Source organism: Mycteria americana, chromosome 24 (genome assembly GCF_035582795.1).
Source record: "Mycteria americana isolate JAX WOST 10 ecotype Jacksonville Zoo and Gardens chromosome 24, USCA_MyAme_1.0, whole genome shotgun sequence".
In the NCBI taxonomy this organism is placed as follows: Eukaryota; Metazoa; Chordata; class Aves; order Ciconiiformes; family Ciconiidae; genus Mycteria; species Mycteria americana.
In genome coordinates this window covers 5,628,868-5,650,635 of record NC_134388.1, presented here as the reverse complement: position 1 = coordinate 5,650,635, position 21,768 = coordinate 5,628,868, and the positions used below count along the sequence as shown (strand labels likewise).

The 21,768-nt window shown below is 68.7% G+C and overlaps 3 protein-coding genes across 23 annotated transcripts; 1 reads left to right on the top strand and 2 right to left on the bottom strand.

Moving 5' to 3' along the window:
• Nucleotides 1–114: 114 nt before the first annotated feature.
• On the bottom strand, nucleotides 115–5,089 carry REEP6 (receptor accessory protein 6). Of its 2 annotated transcripts, XM_075523994.1 has the most exons (5): nucleotides 4,945–5,089; nucleotides 2,131–2,224; nucleotides 1,721–1,859; nucleotides 989–1,157; nucleotides 115–234 (listed from the first exon to the last, which is right to left on the bottom strand). In XM_075523994.1, exons 1-5 carry the CDS (start codon nucleotides 5,057–5,059, stop codon nucleotides 185–187), a joined length of 567 nt encoding a protein of 188 aa, XP_075380109.1. In that variant the 5' UTR covers nucleotides 5,060–5,089; the 3' UTR covers nucleotides 115–184. The 2 variants fall into 2 exon arrangements, with proteins under 2 accessions (XP_075380109.1, XP_075380108.1); XM_075523993.1 differs by lacking the exon at nucleotides 115–234 and having other exon boundaries at nucleotides 768–1,157.
• PCSK4 (proprotein convertase subtilisin/kexin type 4) lies at nucleotides 2,218–11,506 on the top strand. Of its 20 annotated transcripts, none has more exons than XR_012778723.1 (15): nucleotides 2,218–4,290; nucleotides 5,989–6,093; nucleotides 6,184–6,279; nucleotides 6,437–6,565; nucleotides 7,231–7,307; nucleotides 7,436–7,524; nucleotides 8,080–8,252; nucleotides 8,331–8,543; nucleotides 8,786–8,886; nucleotides 9,250–9,353; nucleotides 9,530–9,647; nucleotides 9,875–10,054; nucleotides 10,328–10,494; nucleotides 10,754–10,947; nucleotides 11,036–11,176. XR_012778723.1 is itself a non-coding variant. In XM_075523977.1 (15 exons), exons 1-15 carry the CDS (start codon nucleotides 3,754–3,756, stop codon nucleotides 11,321–11,323), a joined length of 2,640 nt encoding a protein of 879 aa, XP_075380092.1. In that variant the 5' UTR covers nucleotides 2,218–3,753; the 3' UTR covers nucleotides 11,324–11,506. The 20 variants fall into 20 exon arrangements, 17 of the variants coding, with proteins under 17 accessions (XP_075380092.1, XP_075380090.1, XP_075380097.1 ...); XR_012778721.1 differs by having other exon boundaries at nucleotides 10,730–10,947; XR_012778722.1 differs by having other exon boundaries at nucleotides 10,730–10,947; nucleotides 11,065–11,166.
• A 4,250-nt stretch (nucleotides 11,507–15,756) lies between these two features.
• On the bottom strand, nucleotides 15,757–20,812 carry ADAMTSL5 (ADAMTS like 5). The gene is made up of 12 exons (XM_075524034.1): nucleotides 20,658–20,812; nucleotides 19,754–19,811; nucleotides 19,510–19,670; nucleotides 19,026–19,086; nucleotides 18,836–18,944; nucleotides 18,620–18,747; nucleotides 18,414–18,537; nucleotides 17,685–17,768; nucleotides 16,960–17,123; nucleotides 16,632–16,875; nucleotides 16,282–16,353; nucleotides 15,757–16,200 (listed from the first exon to the last, which is right to left on the bottom strand). The coding sequence occupies exons 1-12, from the start codon at nucleotides 20,714–20,716 to the stop codon at nucleotides 15,887–15,889; spliced, it is 1,578 nt and encodes a 525-aa protein (XP_075380149.1). The 5' UTR covers nucleotides 20,717–20,812; the 3' UTR covers nucleotides 15,757–15,886.
• Nucleotides 20,813–21,768: the final 956 nt, after the last annotated feature.

The window sequence follows — 21,768 nt, the reverse complement described above, 5'->3', positions numbered from 1 at the left end:
GCACACGGGAGAGGTTCGCGAAGCACCGGGGACCCCCCCGGGGGTTTATTGGGGGCAGCAGCCGTGGGGCCTGGGGCTGGGCCTGGGCCCCGCTCGGCCGGGCACGGCCGAGCAGGGCCCAGGCCCAGGCCCAGGCCCGTGGTGCCGGTGCCGGTACCGGTACCGGGGACGCCGGAGGCCCCTCTCACTTGCTCTTCTCCGCTTCCTGCACCAGGTTCAGGGCTGCTCTGGAGGCTGCAGGAGACAACGTGGATGCTGTTAGGGCCCATCCCTGGAGCAGCGGCCACCCAGCCAGTGGCCTGGCAACGAGCCCGTCTCGGCCACGTTGGCACCATCCCGTTCCCTCCCTCGCCCGCCGCGGCACAGGCCGAGGAACACACAGACACGGCGGGACCGAAGGAGGACGCACGGCTTGGGAGGGGGGTCTGGCTACGGAGAAACAGGAGGGAAAGCGCCTGCTCTACCCACGCCGAGGGAGAAAGGGACGGTTGCGCGTGAGCCGCGCCGGCGTCCGCAAGAGCAGGAGCTCGGTTTGGCCGGTGCCGAGGTGGCCGCAGCCGTCCGCAAGATTCGGCCGAGCGGCTGGCGGTAGCGGCGAGGCGATTCACGCAGAACGGCCCCTTCTCCCTTCAGCGGCAGCGAGAACCGCGGCTTTTACATACAGACAAGCTGAGCTGCGGTGCCACCTCGGCCGCCAGCCGGGCTCTGCTGCTGACCAGAGTCCGCAGGACTGGACCGCGAGGTGCAAAGAGAAGAGAGAGAGAGAATTACGGAGGGGGGAGAGCGAGCCCCCCGCTCGGCTCCTGCCGCCGCGGGGGGACGGGGCTGTGGCTGTGAGAGCACGGCCCACGGTCACCGAGAGACGGCCGCTTGCCGGTACTTAAAACGAGAGCTGCCCATGTCCCAGCGGAGCCGGGCCGTGCTCCAGGGAAAACCGCCCGCCCTGGGCACGGAGCAGGACAAGCGGGGACCGGGGGACGCGCGTTACCTTCTCGGGTGACGCTGGATGCCGCGTCCAGGGCTTTGGTGCTGAGGTTGCCCAGCACGTCGTCCACGGTCTGGTGGTGCTTGAGGAAGCAGGGCCGGATGACGTTCTGGTAGAGCACCTGCGACCCGTTCCAGGACACGGGGGCCATGCACCACACCAGGAACAGGCACTGCGGGGAGGAGAGACGCTCAGAGCTGGGAGATGGCAGGGCAGGCAGGGGCGGAGCGAGGCACCCCCCAGAAGGGGGGCAGTGACGGGGCAGCCGGTGAGCTGCTGCAGTCCCCCCCAGCCTGGCCCAAAGGCAGCTTCCCGAGGCTGGAGCTCGCTGGAGGTACCAGGACCTCAGCAGGGAGCTCCACGACGGACTGCGGCCCCACCACAGCCACCACCACCGCCCTGCTAACGGGGCAGAGCCCACCACGCTCGGGTCCTCCAAGTTCAGCCATCGGGCGAGAACCTTGGGGATGTTTAGACTGGATATCAGGAAATTTTTCTTCACCGAAAGGGTTATCAAGCACTGGACCAGGCTGCCCAGGGAAGGGGTTGAGTCCCCATCCCTGCAGGTATTTAAAAGCCGTTTGGATGAGGTGCTCAGGGACATGGTGTGGTGGTGGGCTGGGCAGTGTTAGGTTTACGGTTGGACTCCATGATCTTAAAGGGCTTTTCCAACCTTTGCGGTTCTGTGATTGATTCTGTGACTCTGGCACCGGCAGCCCCCAGTGAAGCCGTTACCTTCCCAGCGTAGTAGAACGGGAACCAGTAGAGGAAGGTGTCGGAGAAGAACTCGGCTACGCTGAAGACACCGTACACCACCCAGTACGTCAGCCACGTGGTGTCGTCCTCCTTGCTGGAGCTCTCGATGGCTTTGATGCTGCGGCAGGAGAGGGGAAGGGCACTGCTGCTGCAGCCCTGCTGCCAGGGTGGGCACCTCCTTCCCCGAGTCCTCCAAACCCTGGAGCAAACCACCCTACCGGGTGCTGCTGCCCCAAGCTGGGACCGTGCCAGGTCCTCGTGTTTTCAGGAAGGTCTCAAGAGCTTCCCGACCGTAACCGCCTGTTCGTTTACCAGGGAGACCCTCTGCCTAGGGCAGGGAACGCTCTCCGGATGCTGCAGGGAGGCTAGGCCGGGACATCGGTACTTACGAGACGTACGCGGGGTAGGCGAAGCCGATGAGGTTGCAGAGCAGCGAGGCGCCATAGCCGAACACGAGGTACAGCCCCAGGAACGCCGCAGAACCTGCCGGGGGGGACGGAGAGGACGGTCACCTACCTGCCGACACCGAGACAGTGAGGAGAGACCCTGGCTCGGTCCGCTGAGCAGGTTTCTCATCCCAGTAGTGAAGAAGAGGCGCGTGCCGGGACCCTCCAGTTGGGAATAACGACCACCCCCAGTTAATTCCAGTACGACCCTCCACACACCGGACCACCGAGGTGCTCGACACGCTGCTCGCACAGCCGCGCGGAGCCACGGCACGTGGCAGAGTCTGTCGTGGAGCGCAGGCGCTCGCTCGTCCCCAAGGGGATTTGCATGCCACGATCTGGTCCCGTCACCGTTTGTCCCTTCCCTGGCCTGGAAGGGACTTTACCGCGACAAACTCGTGGCGCTTTCGGCCCGTCGCCAGCTGGACGCTGGCCCAAGGCTGTGGAGACGTCAGAAGCGGAGGCTTTTAACACACACCTACGGTCCAAAGCTAAGGGACTGAGCTTCTCCTTCGCACGCGGGGCTCGGAGCCAGTTGGCATTTTGATAACGACCGCTCAAGGACAAGCCCTGCTCCCAGAGCCTGCGTCTCCTTCCCGCTCCCTGTACGCATCCCCGGCACGTCCTTGTGCCGAGCAGCCGCTGTTCATTAAGCATTCAGCCCCCTGAGAACCAGCAACCCAATCCCGCTTCCCTGTTATTAAATTAAATCGTTAAAATTAAATGTAAGTCATGGCTTCGGTCATTTGAGGCCTGCCCAGCCCTCAGACGCTTGCAGGAGGCTGGATCAGCGGAGCCGGGAGAGCCGGCGGATGGGGGAAGCCGGGGCAAGGAGCCCTCGCTGCTGAAACCACGGCCACAGCGAAGAGCCCTCGCTCGCACGCGGGCTCAGAGGGCAGGGAGACGCCGGCACCCAGCAGCTCCCTCCCGGCCCGCCCGAGGCAGCCGAAACACAGACCCCGAAGGGGCAGAGGGCAGGAGAGCAGCTCAGGAACACGCAGAGCCGGCGTCGAGGGCGTTTACCGTCGCAGCCCAGCAGCGTCTCCCCTACCCTGCGTACAGACTCCTCCATCGGTGTAAGCGCCTTGCCCTGCAGCGGGCAGGAAAGCCAGGACTTAACCTGTCTGTGCCAGGGAATTAGAGGAAAGCTCGGAGGATGGATTATCCCCGCTCTGCTCACTGCAGCATTTCTGCGCCTTGCTTTGGCCCCCGGCGCGGCTCCGGGCACGAACGGGGCTTCGGGTCTTTCCCAGGAGACGGGCAGGAGCAAGGCGGCTTTGGAGCAATCACAACCCTCCCTTCAAGGAGAGCTAGCAGGCAGGCTCGGGCAGCGCTGGGTTTCGTTCCCCCAAAAGAGCCTTAGGAGGGATTTCACGGGTTTAGCCCCCAGAGAAATTTATGTAACAGCAAAAAACCAAGCGAAAGGTTTCACTTACAAAGAGCTGCTGAGGCGGGCGGCCGGAGCCGTCCCACGGTGCCTGTCCCAGCAAGGAGGGCGAGCAGCCAGCGGGACGGCCAGCCCGGCTGGCCCCGTGCCTTGGGAAGGGGACACCGTCCTCCTCCGGCATGATTTTTTACCCAGCCGAAGCCACCGCGTGGCTGACGTGGCTGTGCTGCCCAGAGGCCAGGCAAGATGGGCTCCAAACTGCAGCCCGTGGGTCGCTACTGGCTCCAGAGACGCAGCACCGACCCTGCTGGGTTCAAACACAAATTGGGAATTGCTCCAGAGCCAGGGAGGGGGGGAAATTGGGTATTTTTAGTTTAGCGGCAGCTTCTCCTTTCCAGACAGGGACTGAGAACAGGGGACCATTGCTCTTTGGTGGAAGCGGTGCCTCCGCTCTTCCCCTACCCCCAAAAGTCCATCGCACCCGAGCACGACCACAGCCCCGGGACCGTTTTGCTCGGAAGACGCCCGACCGCGTCCAAACACAACCCGCTCACAGCGGCACGTGCCCGTTCACGGACCCCTTTCCTCCTCGGAGCGGGAAAACGAGCCCTGCAGCGGGTAAAGGGCCAGGGACTCGCGCCCAGTGGGCAACCGGGAAACCCCAGGCCCCTCTTGGGAGGTTTTATATAAAATACCGAATCGGAGCACGCGGACAGGCAAGTGGTAAATTGGCAGAGGGTGGCACGGGGCTCGGAGCCGCCGCGAGGACAGAGGAGAGGGGTCACGTCACACCGGGAGGACGCTCCCCGGGGAGAGGCCAGCTGGTTTCTCATTAACGAGCAAACAGGATCTGGTTAACGGCCGGACCTCTGCCCTCCCGCCGGGACCGGGGGACACGGGGACCAGCGCTCCCATCCCCAGCACCCCGTCTGACCCGCCGTGTTTTGGGGGCTTGCTCATCAGCGAGCGGGGGGGGGACCCCCCCTCCGGCAGGGCCAGGCTTCTCGGGGGTCTGGAGGGTCCGGCCCAGACCTCCGACACGCAGACCCCGGGGTCTGGGGGCGCGCCTCGCCTCGGGCTGGGCCGCAGGATTTCGCACCTGCCGAAGGCGACGGTGGACGGCGCGGCCGCCCCCCAGGCAGCCCCCGGCCCCGCTCCGTGAGCGCACCCAGCAGCCCCCAAACGGGGGGGGCCCTGCCCGACCCCCCCCCCTCGCAGAGCCCAGAGGCACGGTGAGGGGCTGCCAGGGCACCCCAGGAAGAAGGAGACCTCCCCCAAACGGGAGGGGAGCGGGCAGCGGAGCCCAGGAGCGCAGCCGGGGGTGGGGGGGGACCGGGGAAGGGGAGGGGTTCCGGGGGTGCCGGTCGCACCTGTGGCCAGGTAGAGCCGCCGGACGCCGGTGCGGGCCTCCAGGCGACCCAGCAGGTCACCGAGCGGCCCGGGGCGATCGAGGAGACGCTGCAGCCGCTGTGGCACCGTGCCCATGGCTGCGGCCGCGGCCCCGACCCCGGCCCCGGCCCCGGCCCGAACCCCCCGGCCCCCCCGCCGCCTCCGCCGCCTCCCGCCGCCCCGGGCCAATGCGGCTGCGGGGCGGGGCCGGGAGGGGAGGGGCGGGGCCGGGAGGGGCGGGGCCTGGCCGGGAGGGGCGGAGCGACGTTGTCGCCATGGCAACACCCGCTCAACGCCCGCGGCCTCAATGGCGGCGCGGCCGCGGCCGAGGCCGGCGCTGGGGCCGGGGCTGTTCCCGGGGCTGCTGGTGCTGGTGGTCGCCGCCGCCGCCGCCGCCGCCCCGCCGGGCCCCGCCGAGCCCCGCGTCTACCTGAGCAGCTGGGCCGTGCGGGTGGCAGCGGGGCCGCGGGAGGCCGGGGGCCTGGCCCGCCGGCACGGCCTGCTCTGCCTGGGCCAGGTGAGGCCTGGTCGGTGCCCGCGGGCCCACCCGCTGCTGCGGGGAGGGCGACGGGGCAGGCGGGGGCCGGGACAAGGCCGGCACCTCCTGTCCACACCCCCTCATCCCACCCGGTGTCCCCCTTCGCTCGTCCTCTTCTGCTCATCCCCAACCACTTGTCCCCGCCATGTGTCCCGCAGCGGGACACTGGTTTAATTTTAACGTAGGGCATTCGATCGTTCCCTCTAGTGCTTTTAAACCATCGGATACGGATGAAAGCATAAGGGTTGGAGGTTGCCGATGGCCTCTGTGTGTGCACGGGTGAGCGAGGAAACCCGAAGGGCAGACACAAGCCTTCCCCGGGAGCCTGCTCTCTCTCCGAAGGGTGCTCTCTGCTCGTCCCGCCACGTACAACTCGCACTAAACGCGTCTTTCTGATCTCTGCGGCCCACGCAGAGCTGGCACAGGCATCCCCAGCCCGGCTGCTTGTCTAGAAACGATCTCTTACAACAGCTCTTTCCACCTGCAGGTGATGGAGGGAGAGCCTTATTATCATTTCAAACACCGCGGCACCAGGCAGAAAGCCTTAAGCAGACACTGGGGCTGGAATATGCGCCTGACGAAAGAGCCCAAGGTAGGGAGGAGGCGGTTGCAGGGACCGAGGCTACCGCATGCCATGCTGGGCAGGCTCTGCCTGACACCAACAACGCTGCTTCCCACCCAGGTCCTCTGGTTTGAGCAGCAAACCGTAAAGAAGCGCACGAAGAGAAGCGTCAGCGTGGTGCCAACAGATCCCTGGTTCCATAAACAGTGGTACATGGTGAGATTCTGCCACTCTCTCTTCTAATCCTCGAGCAAATCACCTCCCCGACGCGTAAACAGGACTAATGCTGACAGCGATGAGGCAGCAGAAGAGTCCTTGAAGGTCACCCGCAGCCTGCTGCCCAGGGGCTGATCAAATTTAATCCGTTTTCCAGAACAATGACATCGATCCCGATCTAAACATCCTCACTGCTTGGAGCAAAGGGTACACCGGGCTGGGGGTCGTGCTGACCGTCCTGGATGATGGGATCGAGAAGGACCATCCGGACCTGTCGGCCAACTACGTAACTACGATGGGCTGAGCGGGGCGGGCGGCAGGAACCTGCTCCTTCAGGGCGTGTTGTCTCCAGGGGAGGGTGGGAGCTGGTGCCTTCATCCCGCCCGTGGGACTTTGCAGTGGGAACTCAGCCTCTCTGTAGCTGGATCAAAAGGTTTGGTGTCTCCCACAGTGAATTTTCACATCAAGGAAATGTTAGAACTTGTACATGCTCAAGCCCCCAAAATAGATGTAATTACAGCAAGCTGCAAAGCCAGTAAAGCTGGTAAACCCTCACGTGCTCCGAGAGCCCAGAGGAAAGAATAGGTAAATCTTAGTTGTTGTTCATAACATCATCATTTCGGTGGTTTGTAGTTCTTCTGTCCTAACCGCAGCCGGTGAGGCTCACCCTCGGGTGACTCGCCGTGCCGTGCTTTCTCACTGAACTGGGTACGATGGAGCAGTACAGCGATGTGCAAAGCTACGCTCTTTTAGCGAAACCCCTTTTCCAACAACTCCCCACGCAGTTGCTGGGTGCGAAGGGACCCCCCCACCCTCTCCTGCTCCGCGAGCAGGGCAGGCAGGGCAATCCACGCTGCCAGGCACCGGGCGAAGCGCCAGGAGCCCGTGTCGAGCTGTCACAACCCACACCGAAAAGCAGTTTGCTCATGCCGCTGCCTCTTTTTGCAATAGGACCCCCTGGCAAGTTACGACTTCAACAGCAACGACCCCGATCCCCAGCCCAGGTACACCACCAGGGATGAGAACCGGTGAGTTTTGCCGGCTGGGCGTCCAGGCAAATCTCTTCCCTGTGCTGGGTGCTTTATCCCTCCGGGGGCTGTCCCAGGCCCCTCCACCCCTCGCTGAGGACGGCTCACAGGCTAACCCTGCCCCTCAGGCATGGGACACGCTGTGCGGGAGAGGTGGCGGCTGCAGCCAACAACCGAATCTGCGGAGCAGGCGTTGCGTACAATGCCAGAGTCGGAGGTGAGCCATTGTTCCGGCGTGCTGGTAGGATGGGAGTCACGAATGAGCTCCAGCACCCTGGGGGTACGCGTGGCCCCAGGCGGGGCTGCTCTGGTGGGATCCGAAGGCTTGCAGGGGGTAGAGGGTGCTGCGGTGTTACCGCACACCCGGCTATGGTGCGGGGCTCGGTGCTCCCTGGAGGTTTAACACCCACCACGACACGGGGCTCCGGCAGGCAGCACCGGCACCGTGCAGGCTCAGGCTCCCCTGCAGAAGCAAGTGTGGCAAGTGGGGTTAAAAGCTGGGAGAATTTGCTGGGCTTAATTGCAAAGGGCTTAACGAGGAGCTTCGAGCTCACGACAGCGGCCACACAGACCCGCGGGAGCCTGAGCTCCTTAGGGCAGCACGGTGCGAAGGCGCTCAAGGCAACTGGGGGGTGAAGCGGGGGCCGGCGAGATGCCGCTCAGCCCTTACGTTCACGTGGCGCGTGCGAGACTCCCATCCACCCGGAGCCAGCGCGGCCTCCCGCGTGCTGCCGCCTCTCGGACACTGCCGCTCCTCGTCCTGGCCCTGCAGGTGTGCGGATGCTGGACGGTCCCATCACGGACGTGGTGGAGGCTCAGTCCCTCAGCCTGCGCCCCCAGCACATCCACATCTACAGCGCCAGCTGGGGCCCCGAGGATGACGGGAAGACTGTGGACGGGCCAGGCGTGCTGGCCGCGGAGGCCTTCTACAGAGGGGTCACCAAAGTAAGCTCGGCGCTGGCCTCGGGGACCTCGTTGGCACGAGGACTCCCGGCTCACCCGCCTCTGCTTCCCGGCTGCCAGGGACGGGGTGGCCTCGGCTCCATCTTCATCTGGGCCTCCGGCAACGGCGGGCTCAACTACGACAACTGCAACTGTGACGGCTACGCCAACAGCATCTACACCCTGTCGGTGGGCAGCGTCCTGGCAGGCGGCCAGAGGCCCTGGTACGGCGAGGGCTGCTCCGCCATCCTCACCACCACCTACAGCAGCAGGACCACGAGCGAGGTGCAGATCGTGAGTGCCGTGCCGGCTCTGCCGGAGCAGCGACCCTCGGGCAGACGCTGGTTCCCAGCACAGAGCGGGCTCATCCGAGCCCTCCTTACCTGGGGAGGGAGAGGGAGGCTTTATTAAAGTGTCTGCATTAGACCCCAAAAAGCATGAAGGGACCCGTTTACTGAAGTTACCCAACTCCAGCCAGCCCCGCGCTCTGCTCCAGCGGCAGACAACGGTGCCGAGACCCTCCCTATTCCCCCCAGGTGACCACCGACCTGCACCACCGCTGCACCGACAAGCACACGGGCACCTCCGCCTCGGCCCCGCTGGCTGCCGGAATGATCGCCCTCGCGCTGGAGGCCAAGTAGGTGCCATGCGGCAGCAGGACGGTCCCCAGGGAGCGCCTGGTGACTTGCCAGGGCCCTGCAGGGACAAGGAAGAGGGACTTCGCTAGCAGGGAGGTTTGGGGGTGCGGAGCTGAGATCTCTCCGGACTCTGGTGGGGCAGCCTCTTCTCCCAGAACGCTGCAGGAGAGCAGCCAGAGGCAGGAGGAGAGTTGTCCTCTGGAGGTCTCTGTTGCTCCTATTTCGGCAGTGAAGGAGGTTGTGGGGGGGACCGGCTTGGACCCAAATAACTTGCCCACGTCAGAAGTTAGAAGAGCCAAATCTCGCCCTCAAAAGCTAACCCAAAGCAGAGACTTCTGTCCCCAAGTCCTCCTTGTTTCTAGCCCAGCACTGACCTGGCGAGACCTGCAGCATCTCGTCATCAGGACCTCCAAGCCTGCCCACCTGCAGGCAGAAGACTGGGCCGTGAACGGGGTCGGACGCAAGGGTGAGCGCAGGGCTCAGCCGCTGCCTGCCCTGCCTGCTCCTGCTTCCCTCCCCCGGCTGCGGGGGGACACGCTGCCCCTCAAACTCCTGCCAGCAAGGCCTGGGGCAGGAGCTCCCCGTGCTCTCTCAGTGCAGAGGGGCTCACGTGTCCTCTCCTGGGTGGCATCCGCTTTTCAGTGAGCCACCACTATGGCTACGGGCTCCTGGACGCTGGTCTGCTGGTGGAGATGGCCAAGGCATGGCCAGGAACTCGGCCTCAGCGGAGGTGTTCGGTCAAGGCTCTTCACGCCCCCCGGTAAGGATGATATCCCTGGGGTCCGAGCTCACACGAACTCACGCAGGGACTTTCATGTAGCCAAATTGTGCCGTGCCCATTGCAGGAACCAGCGATGCTTCCCGGAAAGTGGCCTGTGCTGCACGGCTTCTGCTGTAACCACAGGGCTGTGCTTAGAGGTCGTGGTGGAGGGCAGGATGCCCTTGGAGGAGGAAGAGATGCCCTCACCTCTGTCTTGTACTTGGTAGGAACATCGGCTCCAAGCTCACCGTCTCTACGGACATCTCCTCCTGCTCGGGGAGGACCAAGCGCATCCGCTCGCTGGAGCACGTCCAGGTCCAGCTCTCTCTGAGCTACAGCCGCAGGGGGGACCTGGTGATCGCTCTGACCAGCCCGATGGGGACCACGTCCACGCTGGTGACCGTGCGGTAAGGGCGCTCTGCGAGCTCACAGGGAAGACGTTGCAATGAGACTTACCGGCTGCTGGGGAGCAGAGGAGGCGACTCCTCTCTCAGCCTCTCCTGGGGCCAGGAGGCTCTCCCCCACACCCCACGCTGAAGCGGCTGCTTCTGGTCCCCGCAGGGAACGGGCTCACCGTGCCCGAGGCTCCTCTGCAACCGCTGCCACGTCTTAGCGATGCCCCATTGTACCAAGCACCCGGTGACTCTAGGGCCTCCTTGGGCTGCCTCCCTCCCCTCCAGCCCCTGGGCGGTCACTCCCGGCCCTCCTCTCCTCTCCTCCAGCCCATACGACACCAGCCAGCAGGGCTACAAGGACTGGACCTTCATGTCCACGCACTTCTGGGACGAGAACCCCAACGGGACCTGGACGCTCCGGCTAGAGAACAAGGGCGATGCCTATAACACAGGTGGGTGTCCAGGGCCCCGGGGGAGCGAACCCCATTCACCGAGGTCACCCAGCGCCCAAGTTTTCTTGCCTCTTCTTTGATTAGCAACTTGTGGGCTTGTCCTCTTCCTGCTCCTCCTGGGCACGGGGTCTGGCCAGAGCCCTCTTTTTCTGCAGGGCCACGTTTGTTTGTTTTGAGGGCCAGCACGCAGCCAGGAAGGGGTGGCAATGGCTTGCTCTCCTCCCTGTGGCCCCAGAGCTTCCAGCCCCACATCCACCAGCTTGCAGATCCCAAACCCTGGAGGATGGGAACGCAGCTGCCATCAGCACCGAGTCCTGTCCCTCCCGCCCCCAGGTCTGCTGGCCAGCTTCATCCTGCACCTCCACGGCACAGACGAGGACGTGACGGCCAGGCGCTTTGCAGCCTCTGCCGTGGACGAGTGCGTCAGGCGGGATGCGCAGGGAGCGTGCGAGGGTGAGTCTTTGGGCAGGAGGGGACGGTGCTCTCGGTCCCGGGTTCACCTCGGTCCCGCGGCCTGGCTCACGCCACCGTCCCTCCGCAGAGTGCGGCAGCTCTTTGTACGCGTACCAGCGCTCCTGCCTGTCCTACTGCCCTCCGCGCCACTACGCCCGTACCCAGAGAGCCGCCGCCACGAACGCGGCCCGCGTCTGTGCCAGCTGCCACCCCTCCTGCTACACGTGCCAGGGCGCTTCGGCCAACAACTGCACGGCCTGTCCCCCCGCCTGCGCCTTCGATGAGCTCGCCCGCTCCTGCTCCCCTCTGCAGGGCTTCCCCCCCAAGGAGGGGCTGCAGAGGGACTTTCTCCCTGTCCTCATCTGCGGGGGTCTGATCCTCTCAGCCATCCTCTGTGTCACATACCGTGTGGCCTTTTGCATCGTGAAAGGTAGCTCCTGCTGTCCCCGGGCTGGAAGGACAGTGTGACACCGGCCTGGACACAGGCAGCTGGATCCCAGCCTGGGACAGAGCTGCCCTCACCCGGCTTCCAAAATAAACCGGTCGTTGCCTTTCTGGATCGCCCTCTCTGAAGGGTGACTTCCCTTCCCAACAGCGCCTGGGCTGATCCCACCCGGCGTCCAGCTCCGTGCACGGGCAGGGACACGGGTGGTGGCTTCCCTCCCCGCCCGGCTTGTCCCCCCACATCCCCCGGGACCCCAGCCGTGCCGGGGGGCCCAGCCTGGCACGCTGCTGCAAAGCGGCTATTTCCAGCAGGGCCGGGCTGCGGGGCTGGGAGCCCTGTGCCCTTTCCCAGGCACCGAGGGCCGCGGGGAGGAGGAGATGCGACTTCTCTCCAAACAGCTGCACCCGAGCGGCCACAGCCAGCTCCTCCAGCACGAGCCTCGCAGCGAGCCCACGCGGCTTTTGGCAGAGCGGAGGCAGCCGGACTCCGAACCGCCGCTCGGGATGGACAGTCTGGACCCACGCCGGCGCTGCGCAGTCCCCGGCTCTTGTTTACCGGCACCTTCAGTCCTTAAAAAAGGGGTCCCGGGGTTGCTGCACCCCTCAGCCGCCCTGCTCTCCCCCTGCCACCGCAGCAGGGACGAAGGCCCTGGGCCCTCGCTGTCCCATTAGGGCTGGCAGCGGCACGGCGGCAGCTGCGCCCCGGCACGCAGCGCGGCACCAGGCAGGGCTGGGACGGGCACAGGGAGAGCTGCCAGCTGGGGCCCTCCCAGGGGCACCGGCACCGCACGGGGCTCGGCCTCCCAACCGCGGGACCCCCCCGGCTGCCCCGGCACACGGCTGCGGCATGGCAGGGCGGGGGCGGTTTGTCCCCCCGCCGGCTGTGCCATCCGCGAGCGCAGCATGTTTGCACAGCTGAGGAGTTACGGAAGGGAGCGAGACCTTTATCCAAGCGTGTAATCACCCACGAAACCGGCCCTTGGCCGGACCTTACAGAGCGCAGGCAGCAGCGAGCCGGGACGGAGCTTTTCCTCAAGCGGCAGCTGAGGGCAGGGGGCTCTCTCCCCGGCGGGACCCCCCAGCCTCGCAGTCTGCCGGGGGAGACGAGCGGAGCGCGGTTGCGGACACCAAAGGAGAAGGCCGGAGGAGTTGGCTTTGCCGAAACGCCCGCGCCAGCCCAGCGCCGCGGGATGAGTTAGAGCCTGGACGCGCCGGAGCACGGCTTCCCCCGCAGCGGCGTGAGGCCCACCGGCCCCTCCGAGGGGTTACCTCCATCCCGCTTGCCCGGGCTACTCTAGTCCTCAGCGGGCAGCCCGCGGTGCGGGAACCGCCGCCGGATCTCGGTGCGCACGTCATCCTGCACGGGGAGAGACGGGGATAGGGGAGGGCTGTGCCCGGAGAGGGGTCTGGGGGAGCTCACACCACCCTGCCCCAGGAGCCCAGGGGACCTGTGTGTGTCCCCCCCCCCAGCCCCCTGGTCCTCACCGCCCGGCCGAGCCGTCCCAGCAGCGGGGTGAGGCGCAGCAGTTCCTCGTCCCGCGGGTCCCCCCACCACCTCGGCACCGGGATCCAGTTGGCAGCCTGGGGAGAGAGGGCGAGCGCTGGCCACGGAGGAGCCGTCGCAGCCGCGGCGCTCCCGGGCTGGGACGCACGAATCGCCCCCTCCGTGAGGGCCAGCGCTGCCGGTACCTGGGCGGGGAAGCCCTGGATGGTGTGGTCCAGAGCCACCGTCTTGGCCAGGTCCCTGCCCAGGCGGGTGAGGTCCTTCCAGTAGCAGCCCCGGGCGCAGAGGCAGTCCCGCTGGGAGAGGCAGTGCCTGGAGGGAGAGGCAGAGCCCGTGGGGACCGGTCCCTGCCACAGGAGAGGTCCCCAGGGGGCTTTCACCAAGGCCGTCACCTGATGAGCTTCTTCTTGGGGTCCAGCACATCCAGGACCTTCTCGGTGTAGTCCTGCTTCGCGGTTGTGAAGATGAAGATCTGGGGGGAGCAGGCGAAGGTCCCTGCACGGGTTGTCTGAGTCCCCCCCCACCCCGACGCGGCAACAACCCCCCGCCTCTCCGCAGACCCGGGGGAACCCGGGGGCTCTGGGTACCTCGTAGGTCGTGGAGAGGCTCTCCAGGAACTGCTGCACGTGGGGACGCAGCTTCACATAGACCTGGAGGGGAACAGCATCTCCAGGCAGCCCCAGAAAACCACCAGCATCCACGTCCTGACACCAAGGTGACTCCCAAGAGGGGGGCCAGCACCCCAAGCAAGATCCCGGGGTCCCTCGGCCACCCTCTCCCCTGAGATTTCAGCCCCTGGGGTCCGCTTCCCCTCCGGCTACTGGGAAAGGGACACAGGCACGGAGGACACGCGGACGCTGTGGCTCTTCACAGCGCTGAGTCGCAGCCCTCTGTGCCCACCCCGGGGACCCAGCACCCCGCTGTCCCCACCCCAGCACCCCGCTGTCCCCACCCCAGCACATGGGCACCCACCTCGTAGGAGTCTCCCTGGAAGACCACGGTGAAGGTGGCCGCAGAGCCCCGCCGCCAGCCGGCAAGCATGGAGGAGCAGACCAGGGTCCCCTCCTGCAGGGCAGGGAGCAGAGTCAGACCCCAGCCCCGGGGCCGCAGCCCCCCCCGGCCCCCCCAGCTCACCAGCTCCAGGACGAGGGTGCAGTCCGGCGTGCTGTGGGTCTTCCGGGGCCCATCCCTGCCGGGCACCGGGACCGCAGGGACCAGCCTGGCCGGAGGAAGGCAGGGGGTCGGCGGTGCAGCGGGGCTGGGGGGCTGCGGGGACCCCCTCCCACGTACTCACAGGCTGGGGGCAGCGGGCTCCTGGCACTCGTCCACGGGGAACCCCGAGAAGTAGGCACCCTTATAGCAGGGCTGCACCGGGGGGCTCGCGGGCTCTGGGGGACAGAGGGGTCCTGTCGGCGCAGCCCGGGGCAACCTCCCCTTCCCCAGGCAGGGGTTACCCCACGGGGGACACGCTCACCCCTTTCCCCGGGGCAGGGGGGAGCAGACGGCGGCCGCCAACGCTCCCCTTTGAGACGCAGCTTTGCCGGCCGGCCCTTCCTGGGCGTCACGGGCGCCAAGGAGGGACACGGGACACGCTCCCAGGGGTCCCAGCCCCGCAGCGGGCAACGCTCCCTCCGCTCCCTTTCTCTCTGCCGGCTCTTGGCCCGCTGGCGAGCCCCTGCCTTGGTGGCCGAGAGCCCCGGGTCCCCGCTGCTCTCCCTGCGGGGTCTCTTTGCACGCGGGGTGACCGTCCCCAAACCCGCCATGGCTGGGACAGCCGGGCGGGGACACCCCAAGCGCGGGATGCCCGAAGGTGACAGCGCAAAGCCCCAGCCCCGGGGCCGCCGGGCATCGCTCGCTCCAAAAGAGCTGCTGGGGGTGCTGCCCCACCCCAGGGACCCTCAAGGGCGCAGCAGCCAGCACACCCACCCTGCTCGGGGACAACCCCCCCCTCCAGCAGCCCCAAAGCAGCCATGGGGGTGGGAGGGGGCACTTTTATAGGGTGGAGACGCCTTTCCAGCCCTAATCACCCCAAGGTGTCTCCGCCTGTGCTCCGGAGCACCGGGCAGCACCCAGGCTGGGTCCCAGTTACTGGGACCAGCTGGGGAGCCCAGTACAGAGCCCCAGCTGCCCCCAGGGCTCATCTCTGGCTCCTGTGATTAATTCCCCGTTACGCTAAGGACCCTCCTGGGCTGGCAGCTGCCACTCGGGGCACCCCAGCGCACCCACCCCAGGTACCCCCCAGCTGCAGCCCCGGCCCCATGCCCGGTTTGGGAACAGTCACCAGCGACACAGGCTGGGAGAGCTCCAAAGCCACCCCCAGATGGGCGCGAGACCACCCCGAGCGGGCGACGCACCCCGGGGTGCCCAGCGCAGCGCTCCCGGGGTGGCCATCCCCGCGGGACCCCCGGGCGCGTCCCGTTCCCCCGTGGGCCCCATGGTTGCGCCCGCCAGCCCACGGGTTGGGTTACGGGCGAGGGGGCTCCGGCACAGGGGGGGGGACCCGCTCGCCTCCGCCGGAAGAGAGATAAGCGGCAGGTCCCCGACCTTGGAAGGCAGAGCCTGGCAGGTGTCCATCTCGGGGACAGGGACGCGCTGCTGGGCGGGTGCATTGCTCCGGGGGCTCAGCGTGGGGGTGCGGGAGGGGACCCCCTGCCCGGGCACCCTGGGGTGGGGAGGGCATGGGACACCCTGGGCTGGCTCCAGCCACGAAGGGGCACACGGCAAGCAAGGTGATATACAGGTTTATTTTCTGCAAAAAAATAAATTACCACCCTCCTCCACTCCCCCGCAGCCAAGTCCACCCCAAGGACGGCGAGATGCCCGGCACGGGGCGGGGGGCGGGACGGGGGGCCCTGGGGGCCCTGGCCCCTCCACGGCCATGGAAAGGGCTCGGCGCACGGCAGGAGCATTTCCAGCCCCCGGGTTCGCCCTCGGGGTCCCGCCGGCCCACCCCCTCCCCGGGCGATGGAGCCGGGGGTGGGGGGGGGGGGCTCAGGGCGGCCGGGGCTGCGGGCAGTGCCGGGCTGCCTCCCGCACCAGCCGGTCCTCGCGGGGCGTCCATGGCCGGGCGTAGCCGTCGTCCTGCAGCAGGATGCGGTTGAGCGTGCGCTCGTAGTTGACGTGCCGCCGTGCCATGAGCAGGTACTCGCCGCCCTCCTGGAGCGGGGGGCAGCCGCAGGTGTTGGGCACCCACACGTACTCCCGGGCCACCAGCGGGAAGCGGTGCCGATACGGCATTTTCACCTCCACCTCGTAGCGCGTCTCCTGCCCCAGCAAGCGCCGTGCCAGGATCCGGCCCTGGAAGACTGCGGGGCGGGCATGGGGCACCCTGAGCCGGGCACGTCCCCCAGCGTCGCCCCAAGACCCCTCCCGTCCCCGGCGCTCACCGAAGTCGCTCTGGCAGAAGTGCCAGATGCGCTGAGAGCGTCCCTTGGCCGGGTGGCACCTCCCGCATCTCCCTGCAGGGGCAAAGCTGCAGCAGTTTAGGGGGGGAGAGGGGACACGGCACCCCCAAAACCCCCTGCTGTGGCGGCGGGAGGGGGCACGGGGGCCCACATCCCATAAGGAGAGAGGGGACACGCCAGGCTGCCAAGGGTCCCGGGGAGGGTTAAGTCAGGGGGCCCTTTTTTAGGGTCCCCATCTCATGGAGAACCCCCAGGGCTCTCCGGGACCCTCCCCGCAGCAGAGAGCCCAGGGGCGCGGGGGCCTGTGGGGACCCCCGTGGGGGAGCAGGTACCTGCAGCAGCCCCGGCCCCGCTCCGGCCAGGGGGGCTTCTCGGTAGCGGCTCGGTGGCAGAGCCCCCGGGCTGGGGCGGTGGCGCGGGGGCCGGGGTAACCGGGGGCTCCTGGGGCGGGGGGCTGCCGGCCCCCCGGGGCTGGGGCTGCCGCAGGGGGCTGGCGTCACCACGGCCAGGCTCGGGGTGCCGGCGCGGCAGCCAGAACTCGTACTCGATGCCAGGGTTGGGCTCCTGCAGCAGGACCTGCGCGGGCAGGGGCAGAGCTAAGGGGAGCGATGGGGGCTGGGGGCCAGCTGCCCCCCGTCCCCGCGCCGCCCCTGCCCTCACCATCACGTGCAGGTCCTCGTTGGTGGGCCCGGCCGCCTCCAGGCTCTCGGTGCCATCAGGGGCCCGGGCATAGCGCAACCGGGTGCCGGCTGCCTCGTACGGCCCCGGCCAGGCGATGGACCAGTCCCCGTTGAGCACGTAGCGCCCATCGCTCGTCATCAGGGCTGCAGGAGGGAGCGCGTGTGCCTGGGACCCCCGCGCTGGGCCGGGCTGGGGGGCAGCCCGGCCGCCTGGGTCCCCACCAGAGGCCTCTCCCCGAGCGGGGAGGGCAGCGTGGGCTGGGAGAGCTGCGGTCGGGGCTCGGGGGAAATCTGCTTTCTTGTAAGAACTTGGCTTCGGTCCCAAGCCGGAGCCAAACCCTGGTGTGCAAACCCCCCCCGCCCCGAGCCCCCGAGCCCTGGTCCCAGCGGGGATGGGGCCCCGGCTGCTTCGGGAGGGGGACTGGGGAGTCTGGGGACGGGGGTCCCTGTCCTGGTCCCACGGTGGCTGGGCTGGCCCCGCTCCAGCTCAGCCCTTCCCAAACCCATGGCCACGGCCTCTGGAAAAGCGTCCCGAGCGCCGGCGAGTTCACTGAACCCGCGATACTCAAACCAGCGTCTGGGTGGGGGAACCGGCACGGCACGGCACGGCCACCCTGCCCTGCCCGCACCCTCAGGTGGCACCAACCGGTGGCACCAACTGGGATGGACTGGGACTGACTGGGACAGAGACAGGACACGTCCTACCGAGGTAGTTGCGGCTCTTGTCCGTCACCTTGATGTGGGTGGCCCCAGCCGGGATCTTGGTCACGTTCATGTACCCAAAATAACCTGGGGGGGGGGGGGGGGGGCAGAGTCAGGGCAGAGCCGGGGCACGGCCCGAGGGGACAGCCCGGGGACAGGGGGGCCAGGGCGGGGGTGGGAGGGGGCAGGGCACAGGGGAGCTCTGGGTCTGGGGCAGCCCCAGCCCCGTCCCCGTCCCCAGCGGCATTAACCCAGCCAGGCCCCACGTACTGGGACATCTGGGGCACCCCGCGATGGCCCTGGGAGGCCCTGGGGTGCCACCCGGGGCTGTCTGCCCTCACGGGCATCATCGTCCCGGCAGCCTGGCCAGGCACCCCGTGGACACCGGATACGGACCGCGTGGACCCCGGGTGTCCCCAGGGACCTCTGCGCACCCCTGGGGACCACCGGGGTGCCCCAGAGACCCCCCACCCAGCCCCCAGAGGAGCAAAACCCTCTGCAAGGAGGCAAAATCACCCCAGTGAGGGGTCTCCTCCGAGCCCACCGTCCCTGTCCCCGCATGCTGGGGACAGGAAGGGATCAGGGACGATGCGGCGGCGGCGATGGGGCAGATGGAGAGGGGACGGGGGACCCGGGCGATGCCTTGGGGACGCAGACGGGGGAGGGGAGGACAGGGGAGCCAAGAGCCAAAGCATTCACCCATGGAGGGGGCCGGGGCAATGGTTCATTCACCGGAGGAGGGGTCCACGCCCTGGAAGAGCCGGTGCACGAAGAGACACGTGTCGTGGCCGCCACCGCACTGGCCGCAGGCGTCAGGCCGCGTGCCCGAGCCCAGGATCCCGTCGCAGCCCACGCTCTGCAGGGAGCCGAGACGTGGCCTCAGGGTGGGGGGGGTCAGGGCTGGGGGTCCCGGCGGTCCCGGCCCCGTGTGCACCCACCAGGCAGCGCCCGCTGATGCAGAGGTCTGGGGAGCCGGGGCCGCAGCGGGTGCCGTCCAGCACCCGGCCGAAGGTGTAGTAGAAGTTGTGCCCCACAGCCAGGCAGTTGAGGTCGCAGACGTTGGGGGCTGCCGGAGCCGGGCGGGAAGGGAAGGGGGTGACACCAGTGGCAGCCGTGACCCCCGGTCAGCCCCGTGATGCCGCCCCAGGACTCACCTCCGTGGAAGGGCACCCAGCGGTACCGGGCCGGCGTGCCCAGGACAGGCTTGTTGTCGTAGAGGGAGCACTGCATGGCACGGAAGGGCACCGAGCCGCCGGGGCAGCCCTGCGGGAGCGGCAGGATGGAGCCCCACGGGAGCGGGACCGGGGCCGGCCGTGCCGGTGCCATGGCCCTCGCGAGGCTCACCTGGAGCTGGCAGAGCCGGTACTGCCGTGGGTCGCCCGTGCACGGCTCCTCCTCGGCAGACCTGCGGCCACAGCGTCAGCGCCGTGGGGCCGGGGCACGGGCCCCTCGAGCATCCCTGCCTGCACCCTGCGTCCCCCACGGGGACTCTCCCCGTCTCCGGGGCCAGCATGCCACCGAGCCACCGGGCCGCAGCCGGGCTGGGATGCATCCCCACGGGGGAGCAGGAGCGGGGACCACCATGTCCCCCATGGGGCCGCATCCTGCCAGAGCCGCACCCCAGGATGGAGGCGGCAGGGTCCGGCTCCCCCCCGCCCTCCCCGATCCCTTCCCCTCCAAAATCGGGGTGAAATTTGGCCAGGGCACAGCGTGGTGCCGAGGGCCCGCAGGGACCCGCGCGGAGGCAGTGGCGGAGCCGTGTCACGGGGCGCGGGTGCTGCGGGGGGCCGCCCCGGGGGGGGGCCATGCCGCCCCGTCCCCCACTCACCGCAGGCACCTCCGGGTGCGGAGGGCAACGCCGTCCCCGCAGGAGCTGGAGCAGGAGCTCCAGGGTCCCCAGGGCCCCCAGGCACCCCGGGCCGGCTGCCGGCGGGGCCGAGCAGGGGCTGGGGGCTCGGGGACCCGCGCCAGCGTCCCCAGGACCGGACCCTGCGTGGAGGAAGGTGGCGGTCAGCGCCGGGGCCGGGCCGGAGCAGCCCGGGGGGGGACGCTGCGCACCCCGAAGCCCTCACCTGCGCGGAGCCGAGGCTGAGCCAGGCCAGGAGCAGCAGCCGCCACGGCCGCGGGTGCCTGCGGGAGCGGAGCCCTGAGCCCCGCCGTGCCCAGGGACCGGGGGCCCGCAGCGGGGTGTCCCACGGCCACCGCCGAGCCCCCCCCCCGCCCCCGGGGGGGGGGACCCCCGGCGAGGGGGAAGGAGCCGAGGCAGCGGCACGACGAGACGCAGCCGGAGGGGACGCGGGGCGTCCGGTACCGCACGGCAACGGCGGGGCCTCCGAGCCCCAGCGGGGCCGGGCCGGTGGGTGCAGCCCAGCGGGCGACGCCGCGTCCCGCACACGTGCCCACGCGGCTGCGGCCACGGGAGACGGCCCCGCCGCACCCACGGCCCCGCGGCGGGGAGCCGGGCCGGGCCCGCTGCCTGCCGGGACAGGAGCAGCCCTGCGCGGCGGGGCCGGGACTCCCTCTCGTTCCCTGATCCGGATCCGGCCCCGCCGTGGGCCGAGCAGGATGGGGGGCGGCGGGGGGCCCCCCCGCTCCCAAAGCGCCTGACCCTGGAGGGACCCCGGCCCGCCCAGCCCGGGGGTGCCGGGGGGTGCCGGGGTCCCAGCCCCGTGTCGGGGAATCCCCCGGCCGAGCCGGTTTCCTTCCGCCGCGCAGCTCCCACGGGGACCGGGGGTCGCGAGTGGCCGCCCGCAGCCCCGCACGCCTGAGCCCCCCCGGCAGGGCAGGGGATGGGGGGGGTCCGAAGCCCGGCGAGGGTCGGGTGATGCCCGGGGAGGGCGGGGGGGGGGGGGGGGGGGGGCACCGCGTGCCTCAGTTTCCCCGCAGGAGCGGAGCTGACCCCAGGCGGGGCGTCGGGGAGGGGGGGGGGGGGATCTTGGGGATCCGCGAGGGATTAAGCAGAAATCGGGACCTTACCCGGCATCGTGGGGTCCCCCACGGGGGACCGAGCCGCCCCGACAGCCCCACCCGGCCATGCCGCCCCTCGTCCGGGGCGTCCCGGCCAGCTCAGTCCCGCTCCGGCGTCTCAGCGGCGGGGACGGGGGGACACGGGACGATCGGGCATCGCCTGCGCAGCTCCGGGGGGGCCGGGCGAGGCTTCCCCCCCCTCCCTGCTCTCCTCCCGTCCCTCCCCGCCGCGTTATTAATATCCAACCCCAAAGGTGCGCCCAGCCCTCCCCGGCCGCCCGTTAACCCTTCGGGGCCCGGAGAACCGGTGGGCGAGGGGGGCTGGTGGGGTCCCCAGGGGGTCCCCAGAGGGGGGGACCGGGACCCCACCAGCCCCAGATGCAGAGGAGAAGGGGAAGACGGGCCCCCCCCACCCCATCTCATCCTGATCCGGGACCCTCCCGGTCCCTCCCTGCATCCGCGGGGGGGGGGGGGGGGTTTGGTCCCACCGAGGGTCTGTGCTTAGTGCTTGGCAGACGCAGAGGGACCTGCTTGGGGGGGGAGGGGGAGGGCTTGGGGTCCTGGGTGCCCCCCCCTCGCACCCAGCACCCTCAGGTCCCGTAGTGCAACCCCAGGCACCCCCAGCCCGGAGCAGAAGGGGTTACGGTGCCGGGGTGGGGGTGTCCCTTGGGGTGTCCCCGCTGCAGGGCACAGCAGAGCGGGCAGGATGGGCCGGGGGTGCGCAGGGGATGAGCTCCCCGGATGGTACGTCGAGGACACGGGCAGCGGGATGCTCTACAAGCGGGGACGGCTTCTGGGAGAGGTAAATCCCTCATCACCCCCACGCCGGCCCCATCCCTGCACCCCCAGACAGCCCCTCACCCCAGCCAGCACCCCCTCCTCACCAGACACCCTGGCAGTGTCACACACCCGCACCCCATGGGGCTGCAGGGGGTCCCTGATATGTCCCACGCTGAGAGGTGCCCACCACATCCCCTCTGGGGAAGGGGAAACTGAGGCAGCAGGGGGGACGCTGGGACTGAGCCAGAGAGGAGCGGGTGTCTGGGGCCACCACCGGGTCCCCTGGGCTCCTTGGCCCCCAGGGAAGGGCACATGGCCGGGCACCCCGACACCCGGGACC